The 12176-nt window shown below is 39.1% G+C and overlaps 1 protein-coding gene and 1 long non-coding RNA gene across 2 annotated transcripts in view; one reads left to right on the forward strand and one right to left on the reverse strand.

The window, feature by feature from the left end:
• Positions 1-6331, reverse strand: part of col17a1b (collagen, type XVII, alpha 1b) — a 26131-nt gene extending 19800 nt beyond the window's left edge. The window contains exons 1-4 of the mRNA XM_088422194.1: positions 6277-6331; positions 1833-1883; positions 1567-1680; positions 9-278 (exon numbers count right to left, since the gene is read on the reverse strand). Coding sequence (XP_088278320.1) covers positions 9-278; positions 1567-1680; positions 1833-1883; positions 6277-6331 — 490 coding nt within the window. The remainder of the gene's footprint in view (positions 1-8; positions 279-1566; positions 1681-1832; positions 1884-6276) is intronic.
• Positions 27-10012, forward strand: LOC148419894 (uncharacterized). The gene is made up of 3 exons (XR_015866476.1): positions 27-228; positions 8396-8534; positions 9880-10012. It is a non-coding gene; the product is annotated as an uncharacterized LOC148419894 (long non-coding RNA).
• Positions 10013-12176: the final 2164 nt, after the last annotated feature.

Genomic DNA, 12176 nt, shown 5'->3' on the forward strand with positions numbered 1-12176 from the left:
TCGTTTACCCTCGTAACCTCCGGAGCGGCTGGAGCCCGCGTGCTTCCTGTCCGAGGAGGCGGCGGAGGAGGCGGCTTGCGTTCTCTTGCCGCCGCCCGACGAGCTGACTTTAGTCACCGAGGTGACGTGATAGCCGCTTGCTCCTCCTCCGCCGCCGCCGCTGCCGTAGCCCTCGCCGTCCAGGTAGCCACCGGCGCCCTCGCCTACTCCGATGGAATCTCCTCCAAGGTAGACGCCCGAGGACGAGCTGTAGCTACCGCTGCTCACGCCCACGGAGGCTGCGGGGACATGGAGGTGGCCATTAGAAGGAATGCTAAAGGACATGTGACCTCAATTTTTTTGATAACACATTATCCTGGTACTCAATCCCCAAATTTTTATAACTAGGACTATTGTATTGTGAGTACAACTTTAAATTTGTTTTGCGTTTTGCTAGCAAAGTCTAAAGATAATAAATAAAATATTAAAAAAATATATATACGTATAAAATAATACAAATGTAAATAATACTCATAATAATACAATATAAGGCAGTAAAAATATAGTAAGAAATAAAATAAATGAATAAATAAAAGTTAAGCTAGCACTAGGCAACAACGTCGCAAGAATGTTCTTCCTCTCGGTCAGAGCACTTTTAATTTGATAAATACAGCTGTGCTCACATGTATACATACCTTAAACATAATTAAACATTAGCATACCTGTATTGTGAATTTATTTAGCATTTTTGTTAGTTCACAGCATTGGCAAAGCTATGAAACATTATTTTAATAAGTCAAGCTAACTTTAGCAAATGTGTGACATTTAACACGATTTTTTTTTGTCACGGCACTTTTAATTTAAGGGGAATACCGTGAGAACAGTGAAACATATGAACACAACTTTATGATTTTTTTCTGCATCATTTGTTACTCAGTTCACAACTTTAGCAAAGCGACAAAGTGTGTTTTTGATCACGTAAAAGTCAAGCTAATGCTAGCCAACATGTGACATGTCACATGATTTTTTTTCCATAAGCGCACTTAAGTTGATGAGCACGATTTACAAACTATGAAACTTATGAGCACAACTGTATTATGAATTTGCTAAGGAATTTTGTTACTCAGTTCAATTTCACAACACTAGCACACATTGTTTTGCTAGCTAACGCAAGCCAACATGCAACAAGATTTTTTAATCTGCTTCATCAGGGCACTTTTAGGTTGAAAAGTACAGTTGTGCTCATAGATTCACAACCTCCGATTACAAGTTTAACTCAATGCACAATCTTTGTGCAGTATTTTGTCCAATCTTTTACATCAAATGGAATTTAAATCACAGGGAAAGCATTGAAAGAAGGCACTCGGGAGCTGAAATTGCACCCAGAGTGACAAAATGTCAAAGTTCAAACTGGCACGACTACTTAGTTATCACAGTAACAGGAGTATGCCATCCCTTGGCAAAAAAAACTACCAGAATGATTTGGAAGAAAATGACCCAAATTGGTCAAAATACTTTGTGCGTAATTTTGCCAAAATGCTTCATCTAGCTAAACTTTTTCCCACTTAGCTCTAACTGGCAACTCACAAGAAGTAAAGTAAGTAGTGCTGCTCTTCTGGGTTAAGATGTTCTTCTCCAAGGCTCCGCCTCCACCACCGCTGGTGCTGGCCATGTTCCTGTGACTGGATCCCCCGGTTCCCTCTAGCAACCAAAAGACACACAGCAAAACACGCAAGCTGCCATTACTCATCGTGCACTTCCCTCCGAGCTGCACGCTTGTAATTACCGCGTCATGCCTTGACTCTAACGTCAACAATTAAAGCGAGCGCGACCGTTGGGACGGAGACACTCACTTGGCGGGAGGGCCGTCAGTCTGCCGATGGACGTTTGGGACTCCGTCACAACTGATAGTGAATAGGACAAAAAATGATTAGCTTGTGGATAATACAGGGGGTCTTTATACAAAGCAACATTTGTTTACATTTACATCAACGCTAATCCCTGTTTGAGCAACTGTGGAGTCCCGGGGTGCCTGATGATTATTCCCAAATCCATTAGAGTGAGTGACATGCCGAGAGCTGTTTTAGTACTTTTAATTGGGCGCAAGCCATTTAAGGTGACATTTTTTGTTTGCTTTTGACTCAATGTTTGAGTTTCCAGGTTAAGGGAAAGTGCTTCTACACTCCTTCAGTGGCCTCTTAAAATTGAGTTTTGACATTAAGTGCACAAAGTTTAGACATAAACATTGTGGTTGATGTTCAGTGGAAAACACAAATGTCCTTTTTTGTTTTTTCAAGTTCTATCTATCTATCTATCTATCTATCTATCTATCTATCTATCTATCTATCTATCTATCATGCTAGCTAGCAAAGCATTATCTAGCTAGCTAGCTAAGCATCTATCTATCTATCTATCTATCTATCTATCTATCTATCTATCTATCTATCTATCATGCTATCTAGCAAAGCATTATCTAGCTAGCTAGCTAAGCATCTATCTATCTATCTATCTATCATGCTATCTAGCAAAGCATTATCTAGCTAGCTAGCTAAGCATCTATCTATCTATCTATCTATCTATCTATCTATCTATCTATCTATCAATCTATCATGCTAGCTAGCAAAGCATTATCTAGCTAGCTAGCTAAGCATCTATCTATCTATCTATCTATCTATCTATCTATCTATCTATCTATCTATCTATCTATCTATCTATCTATCTATCTATCTATCTATCTATCATGCTATCTAGCAAAGCATTATCTAGCTAGCTAGCTAAGCATCTATCTATCTATCTATCTATCATGCTATCTAGCAAAGCATTATCTAGCTAGCTAGCTAAGCATCTATCTATCTATCTATCTATCTATCTATCTATCTATCTATCTATCTATCTATCTATCTATCTTCCATCCATCCATCCATCCATCCATCCATCCATCCATCCATCCATCCAAATAAACTGTTTTTTAAAGCTACATATAAATAAATCTTTATAAAACTGAATTTTGATGCAGCTCTTGTGTTGGATCTCAGTAGATAGTGCTTTTGCCAGTTTTAGATTTTTCTTTTTGGTTACAGCAGTGTGAGGAAAAATGTACAGAAAGTTCTGTTTTGAAATCTTAACTGCAACTGTCCAATAAATCATGAAATACATTCCCACAAAATATCAGGGGAGGAATGTAAGCCTGCACTTATGTTTAAGGCATGTCCGCGTTTTGTTTTCTATCCATCTCCATCTACTTATCTATCATCCAGACTTATTAACACAACGGTAGGTAGGTTGATGGATTGTTAAGTAGCAAGCTAGCTACCACCCCTACCTAGCTACCATCTATGTACGTAGCTGGCTAGCTGGCTACTTAAAGACCCATGTACCTACCTACTAAGCACATACCCTACCTATTACCTAATCATCTATTTTAGTATTTGTCTAGCTAGCTAGTGACCACCCCTACCTAGCTACCATCTAATACGTATATAGCTAGCGAGCTACTTAATGATCCATCTACCTACCTACAGTTGTATTAATAGGTTACATACCCTACCTAGTACCTAATCATCTATATTAGTAACTATCTTGCTAGCGTCCGCCCCTCCCGAGCTACCATCTACGTAAGTAGCTAGCTAGCTACTTAACGATTAATATACCTACCTACACTTGACTTGTGTTAATAATTTACAAACCCTATCAAGAATCCAAACATATATATCAGTAGGGGCACCCTACCTAGCTACCATCTCTGTTAGCTAGTTAGCTTCTTAACGATTCCACTTGCTACTTACAGTTGTGTTCATAAGTTACATACCCTACCTAGTACCAAAACATCTTTATTAGTAACGAGCTAGCTACAAAGCAATTTATCTGGCATATAAAATTCTACCTGTCTACCGAACTTTGTTGATCTATTCATCTATTTTCTGTTGATAAAATACAGCATTATTTCTTTTACAAAGGCGTGTTCAATGTCCAGCGAGTGCGTAGACTATTTCCTTCCTGAATGCGATCATTAATAATACGGACAGTAATACCAAGGAAAAGCTGGACTCATGTGTTAAGTCATCCTGCCTGTCTGTTCTTGACTCCCCCTTTCTTCCTCCTCCTCTTGTTTCAGACTTTTATGGACTTCTCCGTTTGGTCGTCAGGCCTGCAAACTAACGGCTAGCATACTTGAGCCGTTAACCACTTTGGCTCGGCTGCCAACAAGCCTTGCAGACGCCAACCCGAGCGTCCATTTGTTAACTCTGCTTTTTTGTTTGGCTTCCTCGCACCTTTGTCATGTGTTTTCCCCTTTTAGGCTCTTTGCGTCAAAAGAGATTAACCGCCTAGAGTTGATTATATTTAGAGGTGACACATCAAGAAAAGTATGTTCTGATATTATGTGCCCACTTGTGTTTTATCACCAGACGGGACTTGACCTCATCACATGTTGATTATTAAAGCTACTGCTATGCGCAAAGATGGCCAGGAGGGTTTAAATGTGAGATGAAGGGGCGGGTAAGATGGGGAAATTTGAAAGGTGAGACTTGAGAGAAGTAGAAGGCATGCCTGAGTGACAAAAGCGCCCGAGAAAAGATGGTAATGGTGTGGAAAGTTAACTCTAACCTGCAGTAGCTGTGCAGTGTTAGCTGGGGTCTTTGAACGCAACATAAGATCAGGAAAAATGTTCATGTGGTTAAAATTTTCCTCACTGGATATACACCTTATTCAAGTCAAATCAAGATAAGAGACAGTGGAACCTCGAAATTTCACGTTTTACTACATTTACAATACAAATGATACGTTTTTCAATGAGTAAAAAAATACTGCGGATTTCACACCACACGGCGCTCTGTATTATTCGGCGCAGTCTTGATTATGGGGTCTAACTTCGTACTTAACCCACACATAGTGCGCACTGTATTCAAAGGCATGTGCTAAAACATACGGTCGGGAATAAAAGGTAACGTACGTCATGTTTATTGCTCCCAGAGTACGTGTTATAATGTTCTCTGATGGTTTATCGCTCCGAACGTACACACTGCACGTATTATATGATGTTCTCTTCTTTCCTAATATATATACTGTACATTGTACATAATGTTCTCTGATAATGTACTCTGATTGGTTTATCAGGCTCAGGGTAAGTATTGTATGTAATAAGTAATGTTCTATAATTGGTTTATCACTGCTAGCATATGTACTGCACGCGTTACACAGCATTCTATGATTGGTTCATCAGTCTCAGCGGACGTACTGTTCGAAATACATAAAGTTCTCTGATTGGTTTATCGCTGCCAGCGTACGTACAAGACATATTACGTAATGTTCTCTGATTGGTTTATCGGTCCCAGCGTATGTACTGTAAGTGATACGTAAGGTTCTCTGATTGGTTTATCGCTTCCAATGTATGCAATGGGCGTTTTAGGTAATGTTCTCCGATTGGTTCATCTGAAATTGGTTTTCGGGACTCAGTGCACACCGGATTATAGTGCGCACAGTTGATTTTTAAGACAATTATAGGCTTTTATTTGCGCCTGAGTACTGACAAAAAAATGATAGAAGTTAGGCAGGTCATCGCGAAATTGTTACACCATGACAAGACGCGCTAGCCACCAGCTAGCTTGCGAGCTAACAGGCTTCTGGAGTTCATCTCGAGCAACAGAAAGGTGACAGACTCGTTTGGGGCATCAATTTCTTATTTGGGAATTAAAATAACTAAACAAAACAAAATGTGGCATCAGGAAAAGATGCAAATGTGGTGAAGGTATAGCGAGCTAGCTAGCTAGCTAAACGCAAGCTGTAGTGGTAAAAATGGGCCTAATAATTTAAAGTAACTCGCAATTGGATTTGATAACCAGTTTATTACTACACAGTTCTTATTTTCGTTTCAGCAATTGTCTTCAAACATAAGACAAGAGTTTAACTGTGAGTTTAAGAATTTTGTTTTTTGTTTGTTTGCTCAATTTGAGCGAAAACAAAATTCGGTAATCACAAAGAAATTATGTCCTGTCGGTTTGACTTTCTCTTAGCATTTTTAGGATGTAGTATGGGTAAAAAGTATGAAAGAAAATGCTCTTACGTGTTCTTTATTGTGAATTTTCACCTAATGCGGATGTTCTAAACGTAAAAGCGTCAGAAATACTTCAAACATCGGCTGGTTGCAATTTGGAACGGAACATTTCTATTTCCATTATTTCCAGAGAGGAAAAAAAAAAAAGCTTTCTGAATGCAAACAACTCTGCGGTTGACCAGTTGGTTTGGTCCCCAGAGGTCCCACTGTATCTTATTCCACCCTGACGACTTGAGAAACCTCACCCCGTTTGTCCGCCAAGTCTCCCGAGTAGTCCGCCACTGTCGTTAGCTGGTCCATCCCATTTTATCTGCTGACAGGATGACAGCACAAGGATGACCCGTACTCACGCTACTGTGCATGCGCACCAAATCTTGTTTTGCTTCGGTTAAATGGCGATCGGGCCATAAAAACGATAATCAAATGAGAAGGACAAGAACGTCACAAGATTCACTTGGGTTTCCTTTTAGGGGGACAAAGGTCACGAGATGGGCATGGAACGCGGGATTTCATGGGAAATTTCATGCCATTGAAACAAAATCGTTCAGCTTATTTAAAAAAATATGAAGGTCATTAAAGTACAATAAAGTGAACTACCGACCCGAAAGGTAAATGTTTGTTCAGTTTTAGAATGAAAGGTGAATAAATAAATAAATAAATAAACTTTTTTTTGCGGCCAGAGTGACACAACACCTCAAAACACAACAACACAGTGAGGGGTTTCATAAAATAAAATATAAGATTGGGACGCTTTGACCCACGATTCGATTTTGAGTTTAGGGTCGACGATTGGTTTCAGAATTGATTTTTGATTGACAGCGAGGCTAGTCTGTTTAACAAAACGATAATAAATCGGTGACGTTATGTAGATATCAATATCGATGCTGAATCATGGCAAATGAGAATCTCAATTATTTGGAATCAATTTTTTACATAAATGTATACAATTTTAATGCAATTGTGTAGTTCATAGAAATAATATGTGGCAGGTATCATGGCGTCTAAAAAAAACATGTAAAAATGGAAGAAAAATGACAAATATCAATTTTTTTCTGAAAAGGGTGGCTAGAATGACAAGGGGTGACCCAATCCACCATGTAGCTCCGCCCCTGCTCCAGAAGATGGACTGTGGCGTACCACAAGGATCAACTCTAAGCACATTGTTTTTTGTTTGTTTTTTTTTACTTGGACTTTTCATGACACGTATTTCAAAAAGTTGGATCGTCATATAAGGCGTCAACAACAATTTCCCTCCATTTCAGATTTTCACGTCATGTGAAATGTCAACAATACATAAATTAGCTTGGCTAGCTTGTTTAAAAGCTAGAACTAGAATAATTCCGCATTTTAATGTTGGACAAGATGGTGAAACACGGCAAACAGAGGAATTTTTAAGCGCTACTGTTAAACATATTTGAGAACCACTGATGTAGAGAGTTCAAGTGTGCGAACATACATTAAAGCTGAGCCTCCTGGGTAACTGTTTATACATTTTGGGGGCCCAAAAAGTCACGTGTCATGTCGTAAAATTCAAATGTCAAAGGAATAAAACCAAGATCTTAAAAGGGCACAAGCCCTTGTTCCTTACAGGAACTAATCTTGTAAATTTTTTGTCTTTTAACACATTTTAACTCGCCAGACATGTTTAAATCTTTATGAATAGCCGAGAGAACAAACAAAGGCTCTAAAGCAGCATTATTGCGTCCAACAAAGGCTGAAAAGGCCACTCGCCACACCCTGAGGATATTTAATATATCCAACACTTTTCCTATTTCCTCAATTTCCCATAAACATGCGCTGTTACAGTTTTTTCCTTTTTTTCAACTCCAATGCTGACCCGGCACTTTTTCTTTCTAAAGAATCCACATCCTAAATTCCTTTTACTTCACCTAGTAGCCTGTTTAACTTCACCTCAAAACCTGGAAATATAAATAACATATAGGGAGGTCGCTGTCACGGTAAGTAGTCAAAGGGGGTCAAGTACCGGAATATATTTAGATAGATGTAAATAGCTCAGTAAAGAGCATGTAAAATTATCCACAGTTCATGGTAACAGACTAATTTTAACACGTGCAAAAAAAAAAAGACATTTCCAGGTCAAAGCAAAAGCAGAGAAAGTCCTTGAAAACTTCCAGTGAAGTGCTTATTAATTCCCATTCAAGAAGGTGGGAAAAGCAGTAAAAATGTGATTTTTCAAAGTATTTCCAGTGTTTGTGTTCGTACCTCCAGCCAACGGAGTTAATCAAGTCCCCCCGTCCGCGTGGAGCTCCTTTAGGGGAGGGGGGCAGCGTGCGTGAAGAAGCCCCGGGATGTTCCTAAAAAAAGTCCTCTCAACTCCTTGTTGTGACTTTTTTGTTGCCCAAGACTAGTCGCAGAGGAGATTTGCGGGCAGCGGTCCCGGCCGCGCCCCTCTGCGCCGCTTGGCAGGTGTAGAAGTCCGCAGCTCCAAAGTCCCACAGCCGGAGTGGACACGTGAACGCGTCTGTCTGCAAACTTGAAAACAGTGAGTGAAAACTCCTCCTGCGTATCCGTGGCCACAACTGCTGCCCAAATGTTTTTTTTTTTTTTTCTTCGAGGAGGGGGTGGGAACTTTTTATTAGTGTGGAGGGCGATTGTGTGCAGAGAAAGCTCATCCTACAGCTGGATCACATCTGCTGCGCACATTGCATGAACAATAATTGGCGTGCAGTTGGTGGTTTGCAGCCACTGTATTGCAGTACTGTACTTTAGCGCATGCAGTACACACACAGTATTTACGAAGAAGACATATGCATGTTGAGAGGGTTTTTTTTGCACAAAGGCTCGCTTGTGACAGTTTAACGGCATAATCACAAGTGACACCCCATGCTTAGATCCATTGCGCACTTAAAAAACGGATGAAATTATAGCGAAAGTTTACATTGTAGAAAAGGAAGGAAAATATTTCCAAACCTCGTTTTAGGCTCTTTTTTTTCTTCAAACGTCATAATATTCTGATTCTGAGATAATAAGTATTCTTATTTTAATTTCATAAATATGGGACTACACAGTGTAGTTACTTTTGCTATTACCACATTTTTATATATAAAAAAAATACAACTTCAATATGTTCCAAGGGATATTTAATGCCTTGGGAATTCTTAAGTAAAAACCTACATTAAACACCTACACACCCGACTATAAGCTGCAAATTGCAAAATCAGATACTTATTTAGAGATAAGGTACATTTCGAAGTTTCGAAATGTTTTGTTTTTACTTGAAACTGTTTTTCCAAACAGCCTCGTCACACAAACTATCATGTTTTCAACACAGTCTAAACACGTCTGAATGTTTGGAAATAAGAGCGGCACCAACATATTTTTAACATAACACAAACTTTACTTGTTAGAATACTGCACCAACACGAGTGTAACATGCCTGATTGTGTTTACTGGTTTATAGTGCACCCTGGTGGTGAGTAAAACAGCAGTTCAAACTCAAAATCAATTCTTTAACAGCAACTTCTTCTGTCTCCCTGTGAGATTGCCACCTAGTGGCTGAAAAAAAACTGTAGGTAAGCCGCACTGGACTATTAGCTCAAAACCTGAGGAAAAAAAAAGTGTCAACTTGTAACCTGAAATGCTAAAAATGACATATTTCTACCCAAAAAATGATATTTGAGGACTTTTAATAACCTAAATAATCGTTCTATTGTACATATTTTTGAAAAGTGTTCAGTTCTACAAAGAAAGTCTTTGCTTACAAGTAGATCCGCCCTGGAGTCAACAAAGGCTTGATTCTTAGTGAATAAAAAGCACTTTTTGTAAGACTTGCGAGCATTTTACGTTTTGTGCAACTTGGAGCCAATAGGCATTCTTTATCTCTCCAGCGAGGAGCCATTAGAGCCGGTGGGATCCCGCGGCCGCCACGCCCATGCGGCGCTGACCTCCGCCCACCCACATGACTCACGGCAAGCATGACTCGGTTCTGCTCCGCTGATGGAAAACAAATGGCCCCGAGGACAGTGAGCTGCAGGGGGGGGGGGGGGGGGGGGGGGACTACTCACATCTATGTGCAAGCTTGAATCGAGTCAAGTAAAGGGATTGAATTGGTTCATGGAAAGAAAAAAAACAAAACTCGGAAATGTTGAGCAGACAGTTCGGATCCGAAATGTTTTGCTCGGCATAACTGATAAAACAAAACGAGGAGATTAGCTTTGCATAAACATATTGAAGTCCAAAGGTTCAATGCCAGGCAATGATTACTTCATTACTGCAGCTCTCCAACGAGGAATAGAATATGTAAACACTGATTAAGCACCATGGGAATATTTTGAAACGGTAACGTCCATTTGGACACTGATGAGAGTTTTTAGTTTTATGGTGTTTACGCATACAAATCTGAGCTTGTTTGGACATCAAGTGAAAATTTGGAGATATCGAATAAAAATTATAGCCCCAATGTGCCGGGACTCAAGAGAATCTGTCCCTTGAAATATTTCCTGGATACTTATTATACAAATATAAAGTAGATGCTTGTATAAAATGCCAACAAAGGCCCATTTTTGTGGGTGCTAAAGCACTTTGAATTAGAGCCAAGCACCCTCAACATTTGAAAGATTTTGAGATTATACCACTTGTATTTCTATTTAGAGTATATATATATATATATATATATATATATATATATATATATATATATATATATATATATATATATATATATATATATATTTTTTTTTTTTTTTTTTTTTTTTTAAATAAGGCAAAAAAGTATAATTTGTAGAAATGTAATTCTTAATAATACTGGTAGCATTATTCAAACAATCCATACATACATACTTAAGTATCGATTTAATACTTAAGTATCTGGATTTAATGTACTTAATGTACTTAAGTATCGATCTAATGCTTAAGTATCTGGGATTTAATGTCAGGACTCTTTAAAAAAAACGTGAAAATACGTCTCTGGCATTAAATGAGATTATATTTTTAAAACCTTATGAAAACAGCCACATATTTTCAGCTCTATTTCAGTTGTTCCACAAATTGACAGATACACACATGTTTTACTGGTGGAGTGCCTCCTGGTGGCCAGCAAAAAAAAAAAAAACCCTGCACATTAGCCGCAGTGGACTATTAGCTGAAGGGCTCAAATCATGAGAAAAAAGTTGCCTGACCAAAAAAAGAAAAAAAATCAAATCTATTAATTTCAAGTGTAATTTTGCATTTTGAGGAGATCCATTTTAAAGTTCAAGCAAGCGAAGTTGGCCGAGCGCTCGCTGCTCCACTTTATGCACGACAATAACAAGAGTCTTCATTATCTTAATGAGGAACGGGAAGGTCTCCAGCAACCCGTCCGAACGGGCAACTGAACATGGCACATGGCGCTGCTACTGCTACCCCACAAAAACAAACAGCATCACTCACTCATCGCCACCATTTATAATTAGAAGCCATCCCATCACTCATAACTGTGGCTTATTTTCGCACGTACGCACTGCGATGTCGTATTTCTGCCACGCATTGAAAGCAACACCGGTGTTGTCATATAACATTGGAGTCTATTTTGTTGTTGTTTTTCTAGCGCTGCTTGCTTCAGACTTTGCGGGAAAAAAAAATCAAAGTGATGAAAACAAGGGCTTCTCTGTGTCTTGGATCTTAACTAAATCTAAGCGTCACGCTCAATCACATGAGGGAAGATTGAAAACTGCGTAAAATTGACAAATGGCTTAACCTTAACGTACAAAAGACTGGAAAAATTGCAGCTCTGGATGCCCGTGCAGACTTGGTAGAAATTTATGGGTGCTCATGACACACACACACACGTACACAGACACACACCTGTGTTGCATGAAAAGCTGGCAGCCTCACATCTCACATGGATTCGAGATTCTTGATAGGCACCTTGGCCTCCTCACTTTGGCAGAAAAAAAACGTCCAGGCAATGCCTGAAAGTACAAGTTGAAATGTTGACCCAGTCGTGAGAATACTTAATCATGGAATTTGTGAAATTGCACAAGTGTGTCCGGGCAGGATGATATTAGAGAACAAAATGTAGGAGACTGGTGAAACAACTCTTGAGAATTACTGGGAGGTTTTGAATCACTACATGACTAATCCATAGAAACCATAGAAACCATAGAAATAGTTTAACACGAGGCTGTAATGTATAAATCATTTTCAT

This window comes from Hippichthys cyanospilos, chromosome 8 (assembly GCF_059441005.1).
Source record: "Hippichthys cyanospilos isolate Australia breed blue-spotted pipefish chromosome 8, RoL_Hcya_1.0, whole genome shotgun sequence".
Classification (NCBI taxonomy): Eukaryota; Metazoa; Chordata; class Actinopteri; order Syngnathiformes; family Syngnathidae; genus Hippichthys; species Hippichthys cyanospilos.